The sequence below is a fragment of the Mobula hypostoma genome, chromosome 3, assembly GCF_963921235.1.
Source record: "Mobula hypostoma chromosome 3, sMobHyp1.1, whole genome shotgun sequence".
Classification (NCBI taxonomy): Eukaryota; Metazoa; Chordata; class Chondrichthyes; order Myliobatiformes; family Myliobatidae; genus Mobula; species Mobula hypostoma.
In genome coordinates, this window is record NC_086099.1 from 196,055,293 (window position 1) to 196,076,231 (window position 20,939).

Here is a 20,939-nt window from a genome sequence, read left to right on the forward strand (position 1 = left end):
ACATTCCAGGTGCCTACTGCTCTCTGTGCAAAAAAAGCTTGGCTTCACAAATCTACTTCAAAACTTCCTCTCACCTTACACCTCTGATATTTGACATTTCCACTTGCCTCCCCTATCTATGCCTCATAATTCTATATATTTCTATTAAGTAACCAAATGATGGTCCAGTGAAAAGAATCCAAGTTTGTCCATTCTTTCATTCCAGCTATTTCTGTTCAATCCAGGCAACATCTTGCTGAATCACTTCTGCACTCTCTCCAAAGTCTCCACACATTTCCTGTAGTATTGTGATCAGAACTACACACAATTCTCCAAATGTGGCCAAGCTCAAGTTTCAAACATTTTTATACTTAATGCCTCAACCGATGAAAGCAAGTTTCACCATACACATTCTCTGCCACTCTGCCTACTCCTGTTGTCACTTATTGTGAGCTACGGACTTGCAGAAAATATTTTTTTCTATTTCACTTTCAGCACATCAAGCATCTGTGAAAAAAGAAACAGGGCCAGCTTTTTGGTCTGAAACACTTGGTCACAACTGACAACAGGAATAGAAAGTAGAGGCTTGGCAGCATTAAGTGAAGAAAATGTTGACAAGAGAGAAATGAGATGAAAAATACATTGCCATGTCTTTCCATGAAAAATCTGTTCCATGATCACTGTCATTCTGCTACTGATCAAAAGGTGATACATAGAATTATAGAGCATTGTAAAAGGTCCGTTTGGCCACCTCGCTTCTGCCAACCATAATGACTATCTATGATAATCCCATTGGCCTGCTTTAGGCCCATATCATATTATGCCTTTCATGTCTAAATACTGTACTCAATGTCTTCTAAGCCTTATAATTGTATTTATATCTACTATTCATTCTAGCAGCTTTTTTCAGATATTTACCTTACTCATCAGCCTCCTTTAAATTCCTTCCCTCTTACCTGAATCTTATTCCCTGCAGCTTGAGACTCCCATATCCTAGAAGATTTGTCCAACTATTTCCATCATCATTTTATAAAGGTAATCAAGAATAAACCCAATTGCTTCTTGTAATTCCAGGCAATAATCAGGCAAATCTCTTCTGTACTCTATCTATTACAACCAATTCCTTCCTGCAGTGTGGTGAGCAGAACAGTAAATTTACCAGGCGAAGCAAAACCACTGTTTTGTCCAACTGTAACATGATGGCTCAACTTCTCCACTCAATGTTTCAGTGTATGAAGGCAAGCGTACCAAATGCCCTCTTCACTACTTAAGCCATTCGTGTTGGCACTTCCTTGGAGCTCCGGACTTGCACCCCAAAATATTTCTGCACACCAATAGACCTAAATTCACCACTATTTATTCTGTATGGCCAACTAAATTTAAACATCCAAAGCACATTACCTCACACCTATCTGGATTAAATTCCTTTTGCACTGCTCTGCTCAACTTTCCAGTTGATACCCTGATGTACCATCAAACAAAATTCTTTGCAATCTACAATTCCTGTCATCTGAAAACCACCTACCTTCTCATCCAAGTCATAAAATTACATCAGGCACTTATTTATTAAGTGACACATGCAACACATTTCTTGTGCTCAGAGCTGACAGTGAGTAATCATGATTTGTGCCTTCCTAATAATACTTGAATGAATATGGAGACCCCAGTGGGATACAAAAATCCAGATAGCCTTGTAGAGCTGCAGCAAGACAATCTTGTTTCTGTACTCAAATGTTCCAGCAATGAAGTGCAACATACCATTTGCCTTCCTAACTGTTTAGTTTTGATGCTTTGTGTACAAGAACACCCAGGTCTCACCGCATCTGTACTTTTCCCAAACCATCACCTTTCAGATAATAAACAAAAGAGTCAATTGGTCTCGCTGAATTTAGAAACTAGTTCAATTGGGGGCCCAGGTGAACCTTCTACCAATGCTTTATGCAATTTTTTAATGTTATATTTCCTTTCAGCGCAGGGATGAAGAAATCAATATGAAGAATTTGCCTTGGGTAAGATTACATCAGGCAGGCATGTGTGTATTTTGGAATTCTGTATAAAAGTCTGACCAGATGCTGTATAAAAATATTTTCAGTGATTCACAAGAGACTGTAGTGGTCACCTTCAGCTCTTATTGTCAAAAGAGGACAAGAACAAAGCAGCAGATAAGGAGAAGACATTTGTGTCTGCCGTTCGATAAGATCATAGCTAATCTCTTGCTACGGAACAAGTATTTTTTCCAATAATCTCATATTCATTCATTCCCTTTTATTCCAAAAATCTCTCCATCTCTGCCTTGTATATACAGAGTGGTTGTGCCTCTAAAGCCCTCTTTGGTATCATTTTGTAAAGATTTACTAACTACTGGGGAAAATTTTTCTTCCATTTTCAGTCCTGACTGACCCAAGCCTTACTTTGAAAGAGTGCCTCTTCATTAGACACCCCGCCAGAGAAACCTTCAACTCTCATTTATCTATAAGAATGTAATATTTTCTAATGAGATCACTGTCATTTTTCTAAATTTAAAATAAGCTGCACAATTCCTCCTCAGACAAGAAAGCAACCTTACCAGCAATCAATCTAAACTATCTTTGCTGCACTCTCTCCAAAGCTTATTCCTCTTTTGGAAGGGATATACCAATATATACTCCAGGCTTCTATATAACTGGGGCAAGGCCATTGCTACCCACTTACACTAATTATCTAACAACATACTACATGACTTCCTTAAGGGTTGTTGAATGTTAATTTTCAATGGGATATCTTCAAGGACACCCAGATCACTCTATACATCAATGCCTTTCAGACTCAAAAATTATCTGCCTTTCTCTTCAGGCAAGCTTGGAGCTCAGGTCACAGGTCAAACACCAAAACCATAGGCCAACAATGCTATAGAGAAACAACTCATTGCATAAGCAGCTTTTAAGCTTACCTGACTAAACAGTCAAATGTACTATACCCCTGTGCGTAACTATGACTTTCAATTTTGATTTCCTGCAACATTCTCAAACTCATTGACATTTAATGCTCACTTAAAGACAGAGGCTTTTTCCACTTCTATGGCAACTTAACTGACCCGATACAGCTTTCCAGAATTGAATGCTGCATAAAGGAAACACTTTCTTGGCATTACAATGTTGGGATATCCAAAACATTGCACTCATTGCTAGCTGCACTATGAGTGATTTGCAGGTGGGATCGAGACAATGAATAAGCAAGTGTTGAGTCATAAAACACTAATCATGGGGAGCATGCCTTATGAGAATAGGTTGAGTGAACTTGGCCTTTTCTCCTTGGAGCGACGGAGGATGAGAGGTGACTTGATGGAGGTGTACAAGATAATGAGAGGCACTGATCGTGTGGGTAGTCACAGGCTTTTCCCCAGGGCTGAAATGGTTAGCACGAGAGGGCATAGTTTTAAGGTGCTTGGAATTAGGTACAGAGGAGATGTCAGGGGTAAGTTTTTTTACGCAGCGAGTGGTGAGTGCGTGGAATGGGCTGCCGGTGGCAGTGGTGGAGGTGGAAACAATAGGGTCTTTTAAAAGACTCCTGGATGGCTACATGGAGCTTAGAAGAAGAGGGCTATGGGTAAAGCCTAGGTAGTTCTAAGGTAGAGACATGTTCAGCACAGCTTTGTGGGCCGAAGGGCCTGTATTGTGCTGTAAGTTTTCTATGTTTCTACATTTCTAACTTTGGTTTGTGACCCGATACAGCTTTCCAGAATTGAATGCTGCATAAAGGAAACACTTTCTTGCCATTACAATGTTGGGATATCCAAAACATTGTAGTCATTGCTAGCTGCACTATGAGTGGTTTGCAGGTGAGATAGAGACAACGAACAAGCAAGTGGAGATTCATAAAACAATCAGTTTCTACAATAAATATGGTAAAATAGTTCATTTACATATGAAATTATATTCACCTTGCTTAACTAACCAAGTGGCTTCTGTTTAAAAGAAACCATGACTCACTGAAATAAAAACTACAATGAAAAGTATATTTTGGTTTGGTCTATCACAATTTTGTTTTCATTAAAAATTATAACAGACTATACCTAGATCAAAAGAGGAACCATTGAATAGATTTTCTAATTCAGCAAATATTTCAGTGACAACACAATTAAGTATTACCCGCAGAATCGAATATTCCTTCCCATCAATATGACTGAACGCCTAATGCAGCACAACTTTTACTCAACTAATAGACCATTTGGTTGGGGTGAAGGGGAATAAAAAACTGTTGAACATTTTAGAATAGTTGCTGCTCCTTTCTCCATTTTCATGCACTAGCTGATTTATTGTACATTGGAAGAAAATAACTGAAGACATATTTTGCAAACTAAGCACCTAGAAGTAATTAGAAACCAAGTTCCAAATAAAGAAGGCATCATACAAGATGGAATTTACAAAACAGATATTTAAATAGGCCTCTTAAATGCACCTTAATTGAATGACTATATATTACACAAATACCACACAAACTGCGGTATTATTCTTCAGATCACTGTGTTGTCGGCATGATAGATAGTCTGAAAACATCAGATCAAAAATACCTGAAAAATAAATTAAATATGCTTCACTCTCTCAAGACATACAAAGCAATATAATAATCACTACTTTAAGTTCAAGTTACACAGCAGCGTGCACCACTGATGTCTTGAAAAAAAATGTGCTTTAAAGAAAATAATCTTCTTGCAACTTTTGTTAGCACTCTTATGTGTGATCTGATAGAGATTATTGTAGTCAAACGTGGAAAAACACATTTCTAACAAGGAATGCTAAATAGTTCCTAAGTTGTTCCATTTCATTCAAGCTGCTAAAATCTGTAAGAAATTGAGACTACACTTCAGAAAAGAACATTCAGAATGCACATCTGCAAAAGTGATTTTCTGCTTCAGTGTCAGATGTTCCCACCAGTTTGTGTGGCTAAAAACACAGAACTCTTACCAAGTCACTTGGTCCCTGCATCTGACTTGATTCTTTTTTCTGGAAGTGGAGATAACAAAGAATAAAACACATGGTGTAAGAGGCACTAACATGTGTGCTACAAAGATGAACAAAGTAACAAAGGCAACCTGTGTTTGAATGTGAAAGATGCCCTTGAATACTTTGTTTTACAGCTATGATCAATTACTAAAGGCGGTGAAAATAAATCCAAGAACCTCCAATATTTTAAAATTCCTTTTCCACTCACTTGAAGGGCAATGTGTGTTGAGCAGTCATCAAAATGTCCTTACAGATTTTATGAGATACCTATTTCTTTCAAAAGAATTAGAAAATTTTTAATGAATTGCGCTTGCATATTGGTTATTTGGTTTCTATTAAAATTGCATTTGTAATTGCGCCCTTAAAGTTTTTAATTGACTTATGAACAATTTATTGTTATCTAGATCAGATACGTCACTAGGAACTGAACTTGGGCTTCAAAGACATCTAAATTATTTTGTCAAGAAAATTTTCAGATTTGGATTATCTGAGTCAAATATCTAACACCTTGATTCATTTCAGCTCAGCAAACAACTCTGTGATGAATCCTACAAGGGTAAACTGATCCAGAAGCAGTGAGGCTGAGGAACATTTCTACCCGCATCTCCCTAAAACAGCCTGAAAAAACAGTCTGTAAAAGATGAATCTTTCCTCCCATTCACTTAAAAATACAGGATTAAAAAGACTTGCAGAACTAAATTGACAAGTTAGTTTTTGTTTAACATGAGGAAGCTCATCACTTTGCAACCAAATTAAAAACCCATCATCTAAGGTAAAATTAAATGATACCTTGAGAATTGTCAAAAGGTTATAAGGAAATTAATAGAAATAAATGATAGCTATATATCAAAATAATAAAATTATTATATGATGGGCACAAAATAATATAAACTGAAACTGCCTTGCATTTTTAGATTATTTAACAAGAAAAGTACAACAGACAATAAAAGCTGAGCAAATAAATGCATTCTCAGTGTAACAGCTCAGGAATTTCAGTGCCAAACAACCAGGTTCAATTCCAGCTATGATGGGGATGCATGATCTCGGATCCCATGGGCAATTTTCACAGGATCCCAGCTGTGCTGCAGGTTGGAGTGATTTGTAGCACCAGGAAACTGCAACACACAGGGAAGGTGGTAGTGGGGGAGGTGGGGTTAGTTATCAGCACGGGGATTTGAAGATCTGAAAGGCAAATCCTTCATTCACTGTAGGAGAAAGAGGGAAGCACAAATCTGAGGCACATGTTATCATATCCCTTCTGTTGAAACAGGACTGCAGAGTGAGGGCTGTGAAAGAGCATTGCAATTTCTTTCCACCAACTGCAAACTGCAGTACAATTAGGCTAAGTTTAATTCCTTTTAAAGATGGAGAGGCTCTCCATGATGACCAGTGTTTTTTCTCTATGTATCTGATCTTCAAAATTACATAGCGTGCTTACTGGAGAAGGTCTTTAGTACAATCCCATCAGAGTGATTGCAAGTTTCTTATTTTTGAGTTCTACCCATATATTCTCAGTGGAATAGCCCTCCATTATATTCCTTCTGAGAGCAGCTGTGATATTGTCCTTGATTGATACTGCCACACTTCACTCTTTTTTTGCCCTTTAAAACATGAAATCCCTGGAATATGAAGCATGCATTCCTGTCACTGTCTCAGCCAAGTCTCTGTTGTGGGTGAGTTTGTGGGTTTCATTTACGGTCTGAGTGCAACGGTTCATTTCACCATATAAAACCACACACTATCAGACCACCCTCTAATTCGCAAGCCTACCAGGAAACAGTTGGTTTCCAAGAGGTTTACCATGACAACAATTATGGATCGCGTGGGTACCTGAAGTATTGCTTGCTCAATGCCACAGCACTGGCAAAAACTCAGCCCTACAAATTTAGCAATGACTGCAACAAGTTAAACCTTGATCCAGATTAGAATTTGTCACTGGAAGTAAAAGTTTACATCCCCAATTGTTGGTATGTACTTGAAAGACTAAGATCAAACCATTACCACAACTTTGCAGGCACACAGCGATCAAACAGGAATTTAGCAACCACTTAAACATTACGATTTCAAGAATATGAAGACGCAAAAGATGCTGAAGTCAGAATATAGTTAGAAAGAGAATGAGAACTGCCTAGCCTACCCATCCTCAATGTCTGGATCCAATCAAACAGTCTTGAGCAAAAGGACAGAACAAAAGCACCCATATACTTTGGTATTTCTCCAAGCAACCAGGTGTTCTACTCACCAGCTCGCGAGGGAGGAAGGTTTCTTCTTGCCGGAGGACTAGTAGATTGACACTACCACCCATCTTTGTATTCCTCAGCAGGGTCACCACCTCCTCTTGTATTTTTCCCGTTAAATCAACACCATTTACCTGAAATTACACAAGCCAGTAAACAACCAGAGTTTTTGCATGGTCACAGAATCGCTCAATTTGTGTCTCATAGGTCATAAATTTTGTTTCTTTTTTAATATGAAGATACATTTTAAATATATAGAGAACTAAAATGGGAGAAGGACATTAACAGCAAGCTTTCAATTCCCACATTTCTACTTCAATACACATTTCATTAACAACCTGTTATCCAAGCATCATACATCGATTAGCTGGAAAACCAACAGGTTCAGGCATGATTGGACACTCCAGTATTCGTGAACTCCATCTTGTGTTGACTACACTAAACCTCTCAATAGTTCATTCACAGTTCATTATGGCCATTCAATCATTAAAATATTGTACTTGTGTGACACATAAATATGACCTGTCAAGTGGAGACAATACAGTTCTTATTTTACAAAAATGGGGAACTAAATAGGACTACATACTCTTTAACTTGTAATAATTGCAAAAAAAAATGTCACTACCCTCAATGAAATCACTTACTAGTCCATAACACTGAACTGGTCAATTTGAGTTATAAGCAGCGAATGGATATGGATTGGAGAGCTTGACTTTGGGTGAGATTGGATAGATGGGAGCAGGAAGTTTAAATGGTTTGGCATGGATAAGATGGGTCAAAGGGTCAGTTTCTGTGCTGCATTTGTCTACGCTTCTAGAAGCTGAGTCCACTTTCAACATTCTGAGGTATCTGGACAGACACTGGAATGAAAATGGTCTAGAGGAACATGGAATTAATGCAGACAAGTGGGATTAGTATAGATAAGCATTATAGCTGGCATAGATGTGATGGGCTGAAAGGCCAGTTACTATGCCATACAACTCAAAAGCACTATTTTTCATTGCAGTTTGAAAACTGCTGGTAATTAAAATAAGCTGTTGTAGCCAAATTATATACTGAGCGTTACTCAGAAGGATTTAAACTAGTTGGCAGCATGAGGTCAGCATACGGAGAGATTGAGAGGAAGGTAGATGTCATGACTAGTAAGAACAGGCAGGAACAAGATAATGGGCATAACGTGTGTGCATTTTCATGCTTGGGAGTATTGTAGTTAAAACTGATGAATTTAGAGCATGAATCAACACATGAAACTATGTTGAGTCTCGTAACAGAGAATTGGATGTGAGAGAGATAGGAATGGATGCTCAATGTTCCAGGGTCTCAATGTTTTAAAGGGTAAAAGAGCGCAGAATGTTACACTATTAATTAGGGATGGCCTCAGAGCTGCACTCAGAGGGAACAAAATTGATGGTTCATTGACTGAGAGTACACAGAGAGAACTCAAAAATAAGAAAGGTGCAAGCACTCTGCTGGGATTATACTATACACCCTCTCTAATCGCCACCATAATACTGAGGAAGAGATAAGCAGCAAATTAGGGAAAAGTGTAAAAACAACAAGGTTGTTGTAGTAGTGGGCGACTTCAACTTCCTTACTCTAAACTAGAATCGCCTCGGTGCAAGAGTCTGTTTGGTGCATCCAGGAGCATTTCTTAAATTGATATGCAAATAGTCAAATCAGAGGAAGGACCATCATAGACCTAGTGTTGGATAACAAGCCTGGCCAGGCAACTGAGCTTTCAGTGGGAGAACTGTTGAAGAGCAGTGATCACAACTCCTTACATTTTAAGATAGCTATATTTAAGGATAAGTACAGACCTTACAGAAACTAATGAATTGAAGCAGGGCAAATTAGACAGGAAGCAGCAGGACTTGATTGGGAACAGCTGTTATTTTTGATCAAGTTCACATGTAACATGTGGAGGGTTTTTAAAGACAAACTGCATAGAGTACAGGACAGATACGTTCCAGGAAGAAGGAAGAACAAAGATAACAAGGTAAGAGAACTGCAGATGCCAAGGGAGGTGGTGAATTTAGTCAAGAAAAAAAATGGAAACCTACGTAATGCCCTTTTCTCACTGTTACCATCAGTTAGGAGGTACAGAAGCCTGAAGGCACACACTCAGCAATCAGGAACAGCTTCTTCCCCTCTGCCATCTGATTCCTAAATGGACCTTGAATCTTTGGACTACCTCACTTTTTAAAAAATATACAGTATTTCTGTTTTTGCACTTTTTTAAAATCTATCCAATATACATAATTTAATTAATTTATTATTAATAGTTTATTATTATTTTTTCCTTTCTGCTAGATTATGTATTGCATTGAACTGTTGCTGCTAAGTTAACAAATTTCATGTCACATGCCAGTGATAATAAACCTGATTCTGATAATGTTTAGAAAGCTAAAAAGCATTGTCTAGGATTATAAAGAAGCGAGAAAAAAATCTCCAGAGGGAAATAGGAGAGCCTGGAGGGCTTTGAAAAATACTTAACAAGTAAGATTAAAGGGAATTCCTAGGGATTCTATCAAGAACAAGGGAATAAGTAGGCAGCATGTAGAAATATGCAAGGATAAAGGAAGGAATATGTGCTTGAAGGTGGGGGATGTGGGTGTGGTCCTCAATGAGTACTTCACAAGTCCCCAGAACCTGATGGAATATACACCAGTTTATAGAGAATGGTGAGAGGGGCCTTGACCAATTATCTTCATGTCCTCTCTTGCCACAGGTGAGGTTCTGGAGGACTGGTATGTCACTAATATTGTTCCACATTCAAGGAGGAAAATCGTGGAATCTACAGACCAATAAGTCTCAGGTCAGTGGTAGAGAATTTGCTGTACAAGTTTCTTAGGGATGGGATTTATGAGCATTTTGAAAATCTTGACCTAATTAAGGACAATCAGTATGACTGTTCAGAACACATTGGGTTTTACTAACTTTACTGATCTTTTCTGAAGAGATGACAAAGGTGATTGATGAAGCTAAAGCTGTGGACGTTGTCTACATGGAATTCAGTACAACATTTAACAAGGTCTTTCACAGGAAGCTCATCCAGTAGATAAGATACAGGGGATCCACAGTGAATTAGCTGTTGAGATTCAAAATTAGATTGCCAATAGAAGACCGAAGGCAGTGGTCAATGGAACTTATTCTGGCTGAGGTCTGTAACCAGTGGTGTTCCGCAGGGATCCGTACTGGGACCTCTGCTATTTGTCGTGTATATAAATGGCCTGGATGAAAAGGTTTAATAAGTCTGCAGACAATAGGAAGATTGGTGGTGTTGTGGATAACATAGAAGACTGGCAAAGGTATCAGAGGATATAGATCAGTTACAAGTATAGGTGGAGAATGGCATGTATAGTTTAATCCAGCAAATGTGAGGTGTTGTACTTTGGGAGATCAAAAGACAATATACTATAAATGGCAATACATTAACAATGCTGGTGTACAGAAGGATCTTAGTTTTATTTGGAGACACAGCACTGTACAGGCCCTTCCAGCCCAGTGAGCCCATGTCACAATTACATCCATGTGACTCATCACCCTGCCTGAACACCTTTGAATTGTGGAACGAAACCAGATCACCCAAAGAAACCCATGGGAGAAAGTACAAACGCTTTACAGACAGCAGTAATATTGAACCCCGTGTTGCTGCAAGAGCGTTATGCTATCTGCTATGCTGTCATAGCCAGAGGACTGGAAAATTGCATATGTAACTCTACTCTTTAAGGAAGGAGGAAGGTAGCAGAAAAGAAATTATAGACCAGTTAGCCTGACCTCAGTGGTTAGGAAGATGTTCAAGTCAATTGTTAAGGATGGAGTACTTGGTTACACAGGACAAGATGGTACAAAGTCAGCATGGTTTCCTTCAGGGAAAATCCCGCCTGACAAACCTGTTGGAATTCTTTGAGGAAATTACAAGTAGGATACATAAAGGGGATGCAATGAATGTTGTATATTTGGACTTTCAGAAGGCCTTTGACAAGGTGCCGCACTTGAGGCTGCTTATCAAGTTAAGAGCCCATGGTATTACAAAAAAGTTACTAACATGGTTAGAGTATTGGCTGATTGGTAGGAGGCAGCGAGTGGGAATAAAAAGGTTCTTTTCTGGTTGGCTGCCTAGTGGTGACTAGTGGTGTTCTGCAGGAGTCCATGTTGGGACCGCTTCTTTTTATGCTGTATATAGCAGTGGTCCTTACCACCCTCCTTTACGCCAGCGAGACCTGGACTGTCTACAGCAGACACGCCAAACAGCTCAACCATTTTCACCTGAGCTGTCTCCGCAGACTCCTCCACATCAGGTGGCAGGACAAAGTCCCCGACACGGAAATCCTGGAATGAGCTGGGCTCTGCAGCGTCTACACCCTCCTGCTGAAAGCCCAAGCCAGGTGGGCTGGACATGTGGTCAGAATGCCAGACAGCCCATTGTCTAAGCAGCTGCTGTACGGAGAACTGTGTCAGGGCAAGTGCTCAGTTGGGGGGCAGAAGAAACGTTACAAAGACTGCCTGAAAGCGTCCCTCAAAGGCCTGGGTGTCGACATCAACACGTGGGAGACGCTTGCCCTCGACCGTCCAGCTTGGCGCAGCAAGATCACCACAGGTGCCCGTGCAGCTGAAGTCAGGCGCATCATCGAGGCGCAACGAAAGCGTGCTGTGCGCAAGGCCCGAGCAGCATCCACTGCCACGACAGCACACACCCACTTGTGTCCCACATGTGGGCGAGCCTTCAGGGCCCGGATTGGCCTCATCAGTCACCTCCGGACCCACAGCCACCAATCTCCCATTTGACTTTGAAGCCATGGTCATCTTCGACTACGAAGGATGAACAACAACATATAAATGATTTGGATGATGGAATAGATGGCTTTGTTGCCAAGTTTACAGATGGAACAAAGATTGGTTGAGGAAACGTGTAGGATGCAGACGGACTTAGACAGATTAGGAGAGTAGGCAAGAAAGTGACAAATGAAATACAATGTTGGAAAATGCATGGTCATGCACTTTAGTCATAGAAATAAATGTGCAGACTATTTTCTAAACAAAGAAAATATCCATGAATCTGAGATGCATAGGGACTTGGGAGTCCTTGTGCAGAACACCCTGAAGGTTAACTTGCAGGTTGAGTCAGTGGTGAGGAAGGCAAATGCAATGTTAGTATTCATTTCAAGAGGTCTAGTATATAAGAGCAAGGATGTGATGTTTAGGCTTTAAAAGGCATTGGGCAGGCCTCATCAGTTTGTGACCAGTTTTGGGCCCCTTATCTTAGAAAAGATGTGTTGGCATTGGAGAGGAGGTTCCAGGTATGAAAGGGTTATCATACGAGGAATCTTTGACAGCTCTGGGTCTGTACTCGCTGGAATTCAGAAGGATTGGGGGGGGGGGGCGATCTCATTGAAACCTTTTGAATGTTGAAAGGCCTAGACAGAGTATATGTGAAGAGGATGTTTCCCATGGTGGGAGAGTCTACGACAAGAGGGCACTGCCTCAGGATAGAGAGATGTCCTTTCAAAACAAAGATGTGGAGAAAATTTCTTTAGCCAGAGGATGGTGAATTTGTGGAATTTGTTGCCACGTGCAGCTGTGGAGGCCAGGTCGTTGGGTATATTTAAGGCAGAGATTCATAGGTTCTTGATTGAACATAGCATCAAAGGTTACGGGGAGAAGGCCAGGAACTGGGGTTAAGGAGGAGACAGAAAAAAGGATCAGCCATGATTGAATGGCGGAGCAGACTCGATGGGCCAGATGGCCTAATTCTGCTCCTATGTCTTATGGTCTATCAAACTGTCCCACTGAGATCTTGGAGTCTAGGTCTGTAGTTCCCTGTAAGTGTCTGTACAGTATTCTAAGGTAGCAAGACAACAAATGGCATGCTTGATTTTATTAGTCAAGGAACTGAGTTCAAGAGTCATGACGTTGTGCTGCAGCTTTATAAACCTCTAGTTAGTTCACACCTTGAATATTGCATATAAGAGGTTCTGCAGATTCTGAAAATAATGAGCAACGTACATAAAACAGTCGAGGAACTCAGCAAATCAGACAGCATCTGTGGAGGGAAATAAACAGTCATGTTTCGGTCTTAAGCAAGGACCTGCTGCAGGGTCTCAACTTGAAACGTTGACTGCATATTTCCCTCCATAAATGCAGCCTGACCTGCTGAGTCACTGCACCATTTTGTACGTGCTGCTCTGAAGAATCACATTGAGTTCCAGTAGCCCCATTATAGGAAGGAAGTGAATGCTTTGGAAAGGAAAGGTCCTCCAGTTTCATCTGACATTCCAAAGACATGCGGTTAGGGTTAGGGTTATGACAGCGCTGAAAGTACAGCAACACGTGCGGGCTACCCCCAGCATAACACACACATTCAGCTGGCTGTTGACACAAACAATGCTCTTCACTGTATGTTTTGTTGTTCCCATGTGACAAGTCAAGTGAATCTTTATGTTCTACTTAATATCGCTTCATCTGCAGTTTCTCAGAACATTGGTATCCAAGCGGAAGTTTGTTTGAAATAACTGAGATTTTTGTTTTGGTTATATCATTCCAAAATATTTTGAACCACTGACATCAAACAGCAAACTGACAGTTAGATTCATCCTTTCTATTATTACATACATTTCAATACAATTATATCTTCTTTATTTTCAGCAGATCTTATTACACTGTAGTTATGAGAATGCTGTTTATATTTCAACATATCATAATGACTATGGTTTATAATAAGTATATAACAAAAATCATAAAACTATTTTAAAAGCAGAGGAATAGAAGTTAACAACAAAAATATAAAACTGCATAAGTTACCAACTAATATGATGCACAAAATACAATGCTTCTGTTGAATTTAATGTTACACACACATCCTCTCTCTCTCACACGCCCACCCACCCACTCAATGGCCACTTTATTAGGTACACCAAGTACACCTGCTCATTAATGCAAATATCTGGCCAGCTAATCATGTGGCAGCAGCTCAATGCATAAAAGCATGCAGACATGGCCAAGACATTCAATTGTCTTGGTCAATTGAATGACCAAACAATCAGAATGGCCAGGAAATGTGATCCCAGTGATTTTGATCATGGAGTGATTGTTTGTGCCAAATGGGATGGTGTTAGTATCTCAGAAACTGCTGATCTCCTGGAATTTTCATGCACGCACAGTCTTTAGAGTTGAAAGGGAACGTGCGTAAAACAAAAACACCCTCTGAGCACCAGTTCTGTGGGTAAAAATGCCTTGTTGATGAACAAGGTCATTGAAGAACAAATGACCAGACTGGTTCAAGCTGACAGGAAGGCAAGAGTAACTTAGTAACCACGTTACAACAGTGGTGTTCAGAAGAGCATTCTGAACGCACAGCACATCAAACCTTAAAGTGGATGCGCTACAGCAGCAGATGACCACTAACATACAGTCCGTGGCCATTTATTATGTAGAGGAGTTACCTTACAAAGTGGCCACTGAGCATATATAATTTACATATACATCATGCAAAAAAATCCCAAATCATGCACACTACAATACCATAATCAACTCTGTACACACGGTTCTTGTGCATTCGCTCCACCTTCAGAATGATGCACATGCTTAAGTCACTCATGGTACACAATCATTTTTAAAGTAATATCTGACAATTTGTGAATTTGTGTTTCAACACACCTCTAGAAGGCGGTCTCCTGCCTTCAACCTGCCATCTTGGATGGCTGCACCTTTTGGAAGGATATTTTTCACATAAATCGGTGCTGAACCACCAACGGGGACATCTCGTGATGTGATGCTGAACCCAAGACCTTCGGGACCTGCCAAAGCAACACAGAAATGGTAGTTCGATGTTTTGCTGGAAAGGAGATTAAATGATCATTAATAATAGAATAAACATATAAATTCCAGATGGAGGAACGCAAACTCTCTCTGGGAAAAAAACATCCTACAATTTTTGACAATGCATAAGATCTATGCATTGTACCAGGTCTTTCATATGTTAAATGAAAGGAAACTGCAAAGCATATTCTTAGCCTTCAGGCAAAATTCAATAAAGTTTCAGAACATATGCAGAAAGTTGTTTGGTTGTGCTATTGTGTTGTTTCACTGCAAGAGGTTGACTTTTATTTTCAGACATCATAGGCACATAGCTCAGATCACAGCATGCTGCATCCTTCTTTTACACTGCATACAAATGTCAACAAAATTGTAAAGTATCAAGTTACACTGCAATACAAAACCTGGGAAACTATACACAAGAGCCTTGGACATTGCTGTCCACAATCTCCTGCACAATCACCATCAGCACAGGTGCACTGCAAGGCTGCATGCTTAAGCCCCTATGCTGCTCACTTCTGACTGTGTGGCTGAGGACAGCTCCAACGCCATATTTCAGTTTGCTGACAACACCACTGTCATTGGCCAAATCAAAAGTGGTGGCAAGTCAGCATATAGACGGGAAGATTGAAAATCTGGCTGACTGATGCTACAATGGGCAGCATTGCAACAGAGAGGTAAGTACAGGAACCCAGGTTCAATTCCCAGCGCTGCTTGTATCGAGTTTGTATGTTCTCCCCGTAACCACATGAGCAGCATAGGGGCTTAAGCATGCAGCCTTGCAGTGCACCTGTGCTCCCCTTTCCTCCCACAGTCCAAAGACCTACTGGTTGGTGGATTAATTGGTCATTGTAAATTGCCCCCATAATTAGGCTGGAATTATAGGATTGCTGGGCGGTGAGGCTTGAGGATACTTTGTGCAGCATCTCAATAACAAAGAAGTAATTGGATACAGCCCAGTCCATCAGGGATAAAGCCCTCCCCACCATTGAGCACATGTACAAGGAGCGCTGTTGCAGGAAAGCAGCACCATCATCAAGGACCCCCACCATGCAGGAAAAGTTATTATCCCTCAACCATCAGGCTCTTGAACCAGAGCGGATAACTTCACTCACCCCAAAGAGAACTGATTCCACAATTTTAAGGACTCTACATCTCATATTCTCAATATTTATTACTATTATTATTTTCTTTGTGCATTTGGGCAGTTTGTTGTCTTTTGTATATTGGTTGCTTTTCTGTCTTTACTGTGTCCGGCTTTTCACTGATTCTATTGTGTTTCCTTGTACTTAATGTGAATGCCCGCAGGAAAATAAACTCTGGATAGTATATGGTGACATTTATGTACGATAATAAAATTACTTTGAACTTTGATTGGTGAGGCCCAATAAGGTTACAAGAACTATAGAAGATGAGTTAGTGATTAAGTAAGAAATGTGCTAGAAAAATACGGGTAGCACAGCGGTGTCATGGTTAGCGTAGCATTTTACAGCGCCTGCTGTAAGATCGGACTTCAATCCCTGCAGTATCTATAAAGAGACTGTATGTTGGCCCTGTGACTGGATGAGTTTCTTCCAGGTGCTCTTGATTTCTCCCACATCCTTGTATATTCCAAATATACAAGTTTGGTTTGGTAAATGTAGGCCTACCTTTGTTGGCGCCAGAAACGTGCTAAAACTCAGTATCTCATATCTCAGTATGCTCTGGTCATTGACACAACACATTTCAGAATCAAGAAAAATATCACTGGCATATATCACGAAACTTGCTGCTTTGTGGCAGCAATATCAGCTGAGAAGATAGAAGAACCAACGTCAGCATGCTAAATGAAGCAAAAACAACAAGTATTGAAGCCTATGTCATCAAGAACCAACTAAGATGGAGCGGTCATGTCGTTCGGATGAAAGACGAACGTCTGCCAAAACAAATCTTCTACTCCCAGCTTAGAGAAGGCAAACGTAAAAGAGACGGAAAACAAAAGAGATTCAAAGACGTCTTAAAAGCCAAACTGAAGAAATGTAACATCAACATCAACAATTGGGAAACCAATGCCAAGGACAGGAAACTCTGGCAAGCCATCATCTGAGAAGGAACAGCAACTTTCAAAGCCATCAGATGTGCAGAATTAGAAGAAAAGAGAAGAAAGGGGAAAGAGAGGCAGCAACAAACAAAGCCCGATCTGCCATCTGGAACTACCTGTCCTGAATGTGGAAGAACTTTCAAAGCCAAGATTGGACTCATAAGCCACTTGAGAGCCCATAAATAGATCAACAGAACGAAGACCATCATCTTCGACCTCGAGGGATAGCCAGGACGATATAGCAATACATAGTAATAAAACTATAAATTACAGTAAGTATATATGTATATAAAGATAAATTAAATAAGTATTATAAAAGAGAGGGGAAAAGTACTGACACAAAGTATTCATGGGTTCACTGTCCACTCAGAAATATGATGGCAGAGGGAAAAATGCTGTTCCTGAAATGATGTGCGTGCCTTCTGGCTCCTGTGCTTTCTCTTTGATGGTAGCATGAGAAGAAGGCATGTCCTGGATGATGGGGCCCTAAATGATGCATGTCGCCTTTTTGAAGGAGTCCTGGATGCTGGGGAGGCTGCTGCCCATGATGGAGCTGGCTAAGTTTGCAACTTTATGCAGCTTTTTCTGATCCTGAGCACTGGCCTCTCCGTACCATGATGCAACCAGTTAGATTGCTATCCACGGTACATCTGTAGAAATTTCCAAGTGTCTTTGGTGACATACCAATTCTCTTCAAATTCATAATGGAATATAGCGGCAGCCATGCCTTTTTAGTAATTGCACCTCTACATGTTGGGCGAGGACAGATCCTCAGAGATGTTGACACCCAGGAACTTGAAACTGCTCACCCTTTCCACCTCTGATCCCTTGATGAGGACTGGTGTGTGTTCCCGTGACCAATCTCTCCTGAAGTCCACAATCAATTCCTTGGTCTTACAAACATGAAGTGTGAGGCTGTAGCTAAAACACCAGTCAACCAGCTGATCTATCGCACTCCTGTCTGCCTCCTTATCACCATCTGAAATTCTGCTAACAATCACAAAATGCTAGATGAACTCAGTAGGCCAGGCAGCATCTATGGGAAAAAGTACAGTCTACGTTTCGGGCCCCCAGAGGGTTTCGGCCAAAACGTAGACTGTACTTTTTTCCCTAGATACTGCCTGGCCTGCTGAGTTCCTCCAGCATTGTGTGTGTGTTGCTCAGATTGTCAGCATCTTCAGACTTTCTCTTGTTTGTGTTCTGCCAACAACAGTTGTATCATCAACAAATTTAGAGAAGGGATTTGAGCTATGCCTAGCCACACAGTCATGGGTGTATACATCTTTGAGGTGCGCTATATATTGATCGTCAGCAAAGAATTGCTATGTCTGACCACACAGACTGTAACCTCCTTGTGAGGACATCAAATATCCAGATGCAGAGGGAGATTCTGAGGCAAGGGAGCTTTTTGGTTAGAATGGAGGGTTTGATTGTATTGAACGTTGAGCTGGAGTCAATAAACAGCTACGTGACATAAGTATTGCTGCTGTCCAGGTAATACAAAGCTGAGTGGAGAGCCAGCGAGATTGCATCTGCTGTTCTTCCTAGGCACTGGTATGATGGCTGTCCTTCTGAAGCAGTTGGGAAGACCCGACTGTGGCAGTGAGAAATCGGAGATGTCCTTAAACACTCCTGCCAGTTAGTTTACACAGGTTTTCAGAGCCCTACCGGGTACACCATCAGCGGTTGATGCGTCTTGAGGGTTCACCCTCTTGAAAGATGTTCTGACATTGGCTTCTGAGACAGAGATCACAGGGTCACCGGATGCTGCAAGGATTCACATAGATGTCGTTTTTATCAATGTATGTTTCGATGTGGTTGGTACAAATAAAACAAATCTTTTTCTTTGTAAATCTTTTGTGATTGCAGAAATAATGAATTGCCCAAGTTGTTACATTTGGGAAATAGGGAAAAGTTTGAAGGAAAATTTAAATGCAACTTATTGATCTTAACAATTAGACAGGGAATGAATCGGAGAAGATGAAGAGGCAAAAGAAGTGCTTCAATATTTTGTTTAGTTTTTGAAAAGGTTCTGTAACTTATATTAGATGCAGAAATTCAAAAATAGCAAATGCCTTTGCACAGCTCAAAGATCTGCAAGCTATAAAGTTCAGTATCTGACCTTTCAATGAGACAAATGAATGACAATTACCCTCCATCATGGCAGGTAAACATCTCATGTTGACTGAAATGGATCAGTGACCTTATTTAATAATTAGAATGAATATATATGAATTTCTGGCAAGATGATTGCCTGCATGAAATACCAATGAAAAACTCAAACATGGAGCATCTATAACAATTACAAACATTGCTTCAGAAGTTTTAGTCTAAAGCAAAGTCCTTATTATTGTTTAACAAGCATGTTCAAAGTTGATATGAGGTATATCAGGAAGACGCTTGAACAAGAATTACTGTCACTCACATTGAATTTATTTCAGTCAGCTGCAGATTCTGCTATAACTGTGATTTATTTTGATTTTTAAGTATGTCATTAGATTTCAATGCAATGCCAGTTGATAAAAGTACCTTTTCCATCTGGCCTTTCTATGCTTTTGGATGAAATTAATTTGGACAACATCAGCCCAGTTTGCAGTAATTAAGCACCAATATCAGACTGCAGTTCAACTATCCACAAGAATGCTAGTACTGAGGGAAAGGAATGCGCACACACGCACAGCAGGTGATGTCATTTTGAGGTCTGAAAGAAGGTGGATGCCATAGTTAAGCAAGATCAGAGAAAAGGGGACAAGCGAGATAACAAGATTTGTATCTCTACCAAAACCATGGATTTGCATGCCACCTGAAAAGTGTTTAGCATTGCAAAGCTGAAACAACAAACAGAATTAAGCAGCCATCCAGCTGAGATAACAGGACAGGTGAAAAAAATGGGTCAATGTTCAAAGCAACTTTATTATCAAAGTACATCTATGTCACCATATACAACCCTAAGATTAACTTTCTTGCAGGCAATCACAGTAGATACAAGAACCACAATAGAATCAATGAAAGACTGCACCCAACAGGACAGACGACAACCAACGAGCATAAAGAAACCAAACTGTGCAAATACAAAAAGAAAGAAAAGAAAAAAATAATAAAAATAACAATAAATCATTAATCAATAAATATCAAAGGCATGAGATGCAGAGTCCTTGAAGGTGAGTCCATGGTTCGTGGGAATAATTCAGTACTGGGGCATGTGAAGTTATCCCCCTCTGGTTCAAGAAGCTGATGGCTGAGAGTTAGTAACTGTTCCTGAATCTGGTGGTATGAGTCCTGAAGCTCCTGTGCCTTCTTCCTGATGGCAGGCGTGAAAAGAGACCATGGCCTGGATGGTGAGGGTCCTTGACAATCAGATGCTGCCTTCCTGTAATAGCTCTTCATATTCATTTGTTAAATGTTGGAGACAGCTTTACCCATGATGGACAAGGCCATATCAACTACTTTTTTGTAGACTTTCCATACAAAGGCATTGGTGTTTCCCATACCAGGCCATGACACAACCAATCAATATACTCTCCACCATATATCTATAGAAGTTTGTCAAAGGTTTAGATGACGTCAAATCTTTGCAGACTTCTAAGAAGGTAGAGATTAGACATGATTAGATAGATACGTTATTGATCCCAAAAGAAATTACAGTGTCACAGTAGCATTACAAGTGCACAGATATAAGTATGAGAATAGAAGAAAGAATACTTTAAAAATAAGTTGCCTCAAACAATCTAACAGGAGGGGGTCATCACTTCCCCAGCTATAGGTTGACTCATTATAGAGCCTAATGGCCAAAGGTAAGACTGACCTCATATAGCGCTCTTTGGAGGAGCTCAGTTATCTTAGTCT

General features: G+C 40.2%; 1 protein-coding gene across 5 annotated transcripts in view; it reads right to left on the bottom strand.

Moving 5' to 3' along the window:
* pard3aa (par-3 family cell polarity regulator alpha, a) overlaps positions 1–20,939 on the bottom strand; it is an 883,471-nt gene that overhangs the window by 326,638 nt on the left and 535,894 nt on the right. For 3 of the 5 annotated variants that reach the window (XM_063044363.1, XM_063044361.1, XM_063044360.1), the window contains exons 10-12: positions 14,855–14,994; positions 7,204–7,332; positions 4,923–4,961 (exon numbers count right to left, since the gene is read on the bottom strand). In XM_063044363.1, the coding sequence (XP_062900433.1) occupies positions 4,923–4,961; positions 7,204–7,332; positions 14,855–14,994 (308 nt within the window). The remainder of the gene's footprint in view (positions 1–4,922; positions 4,962–7,203; positions 7,333–14,854; positions 14,995–20,939) is intronic. The other 2 variants (XM_063044362.1, XM_063044364.1) reach the window with 1 other exon arrangement.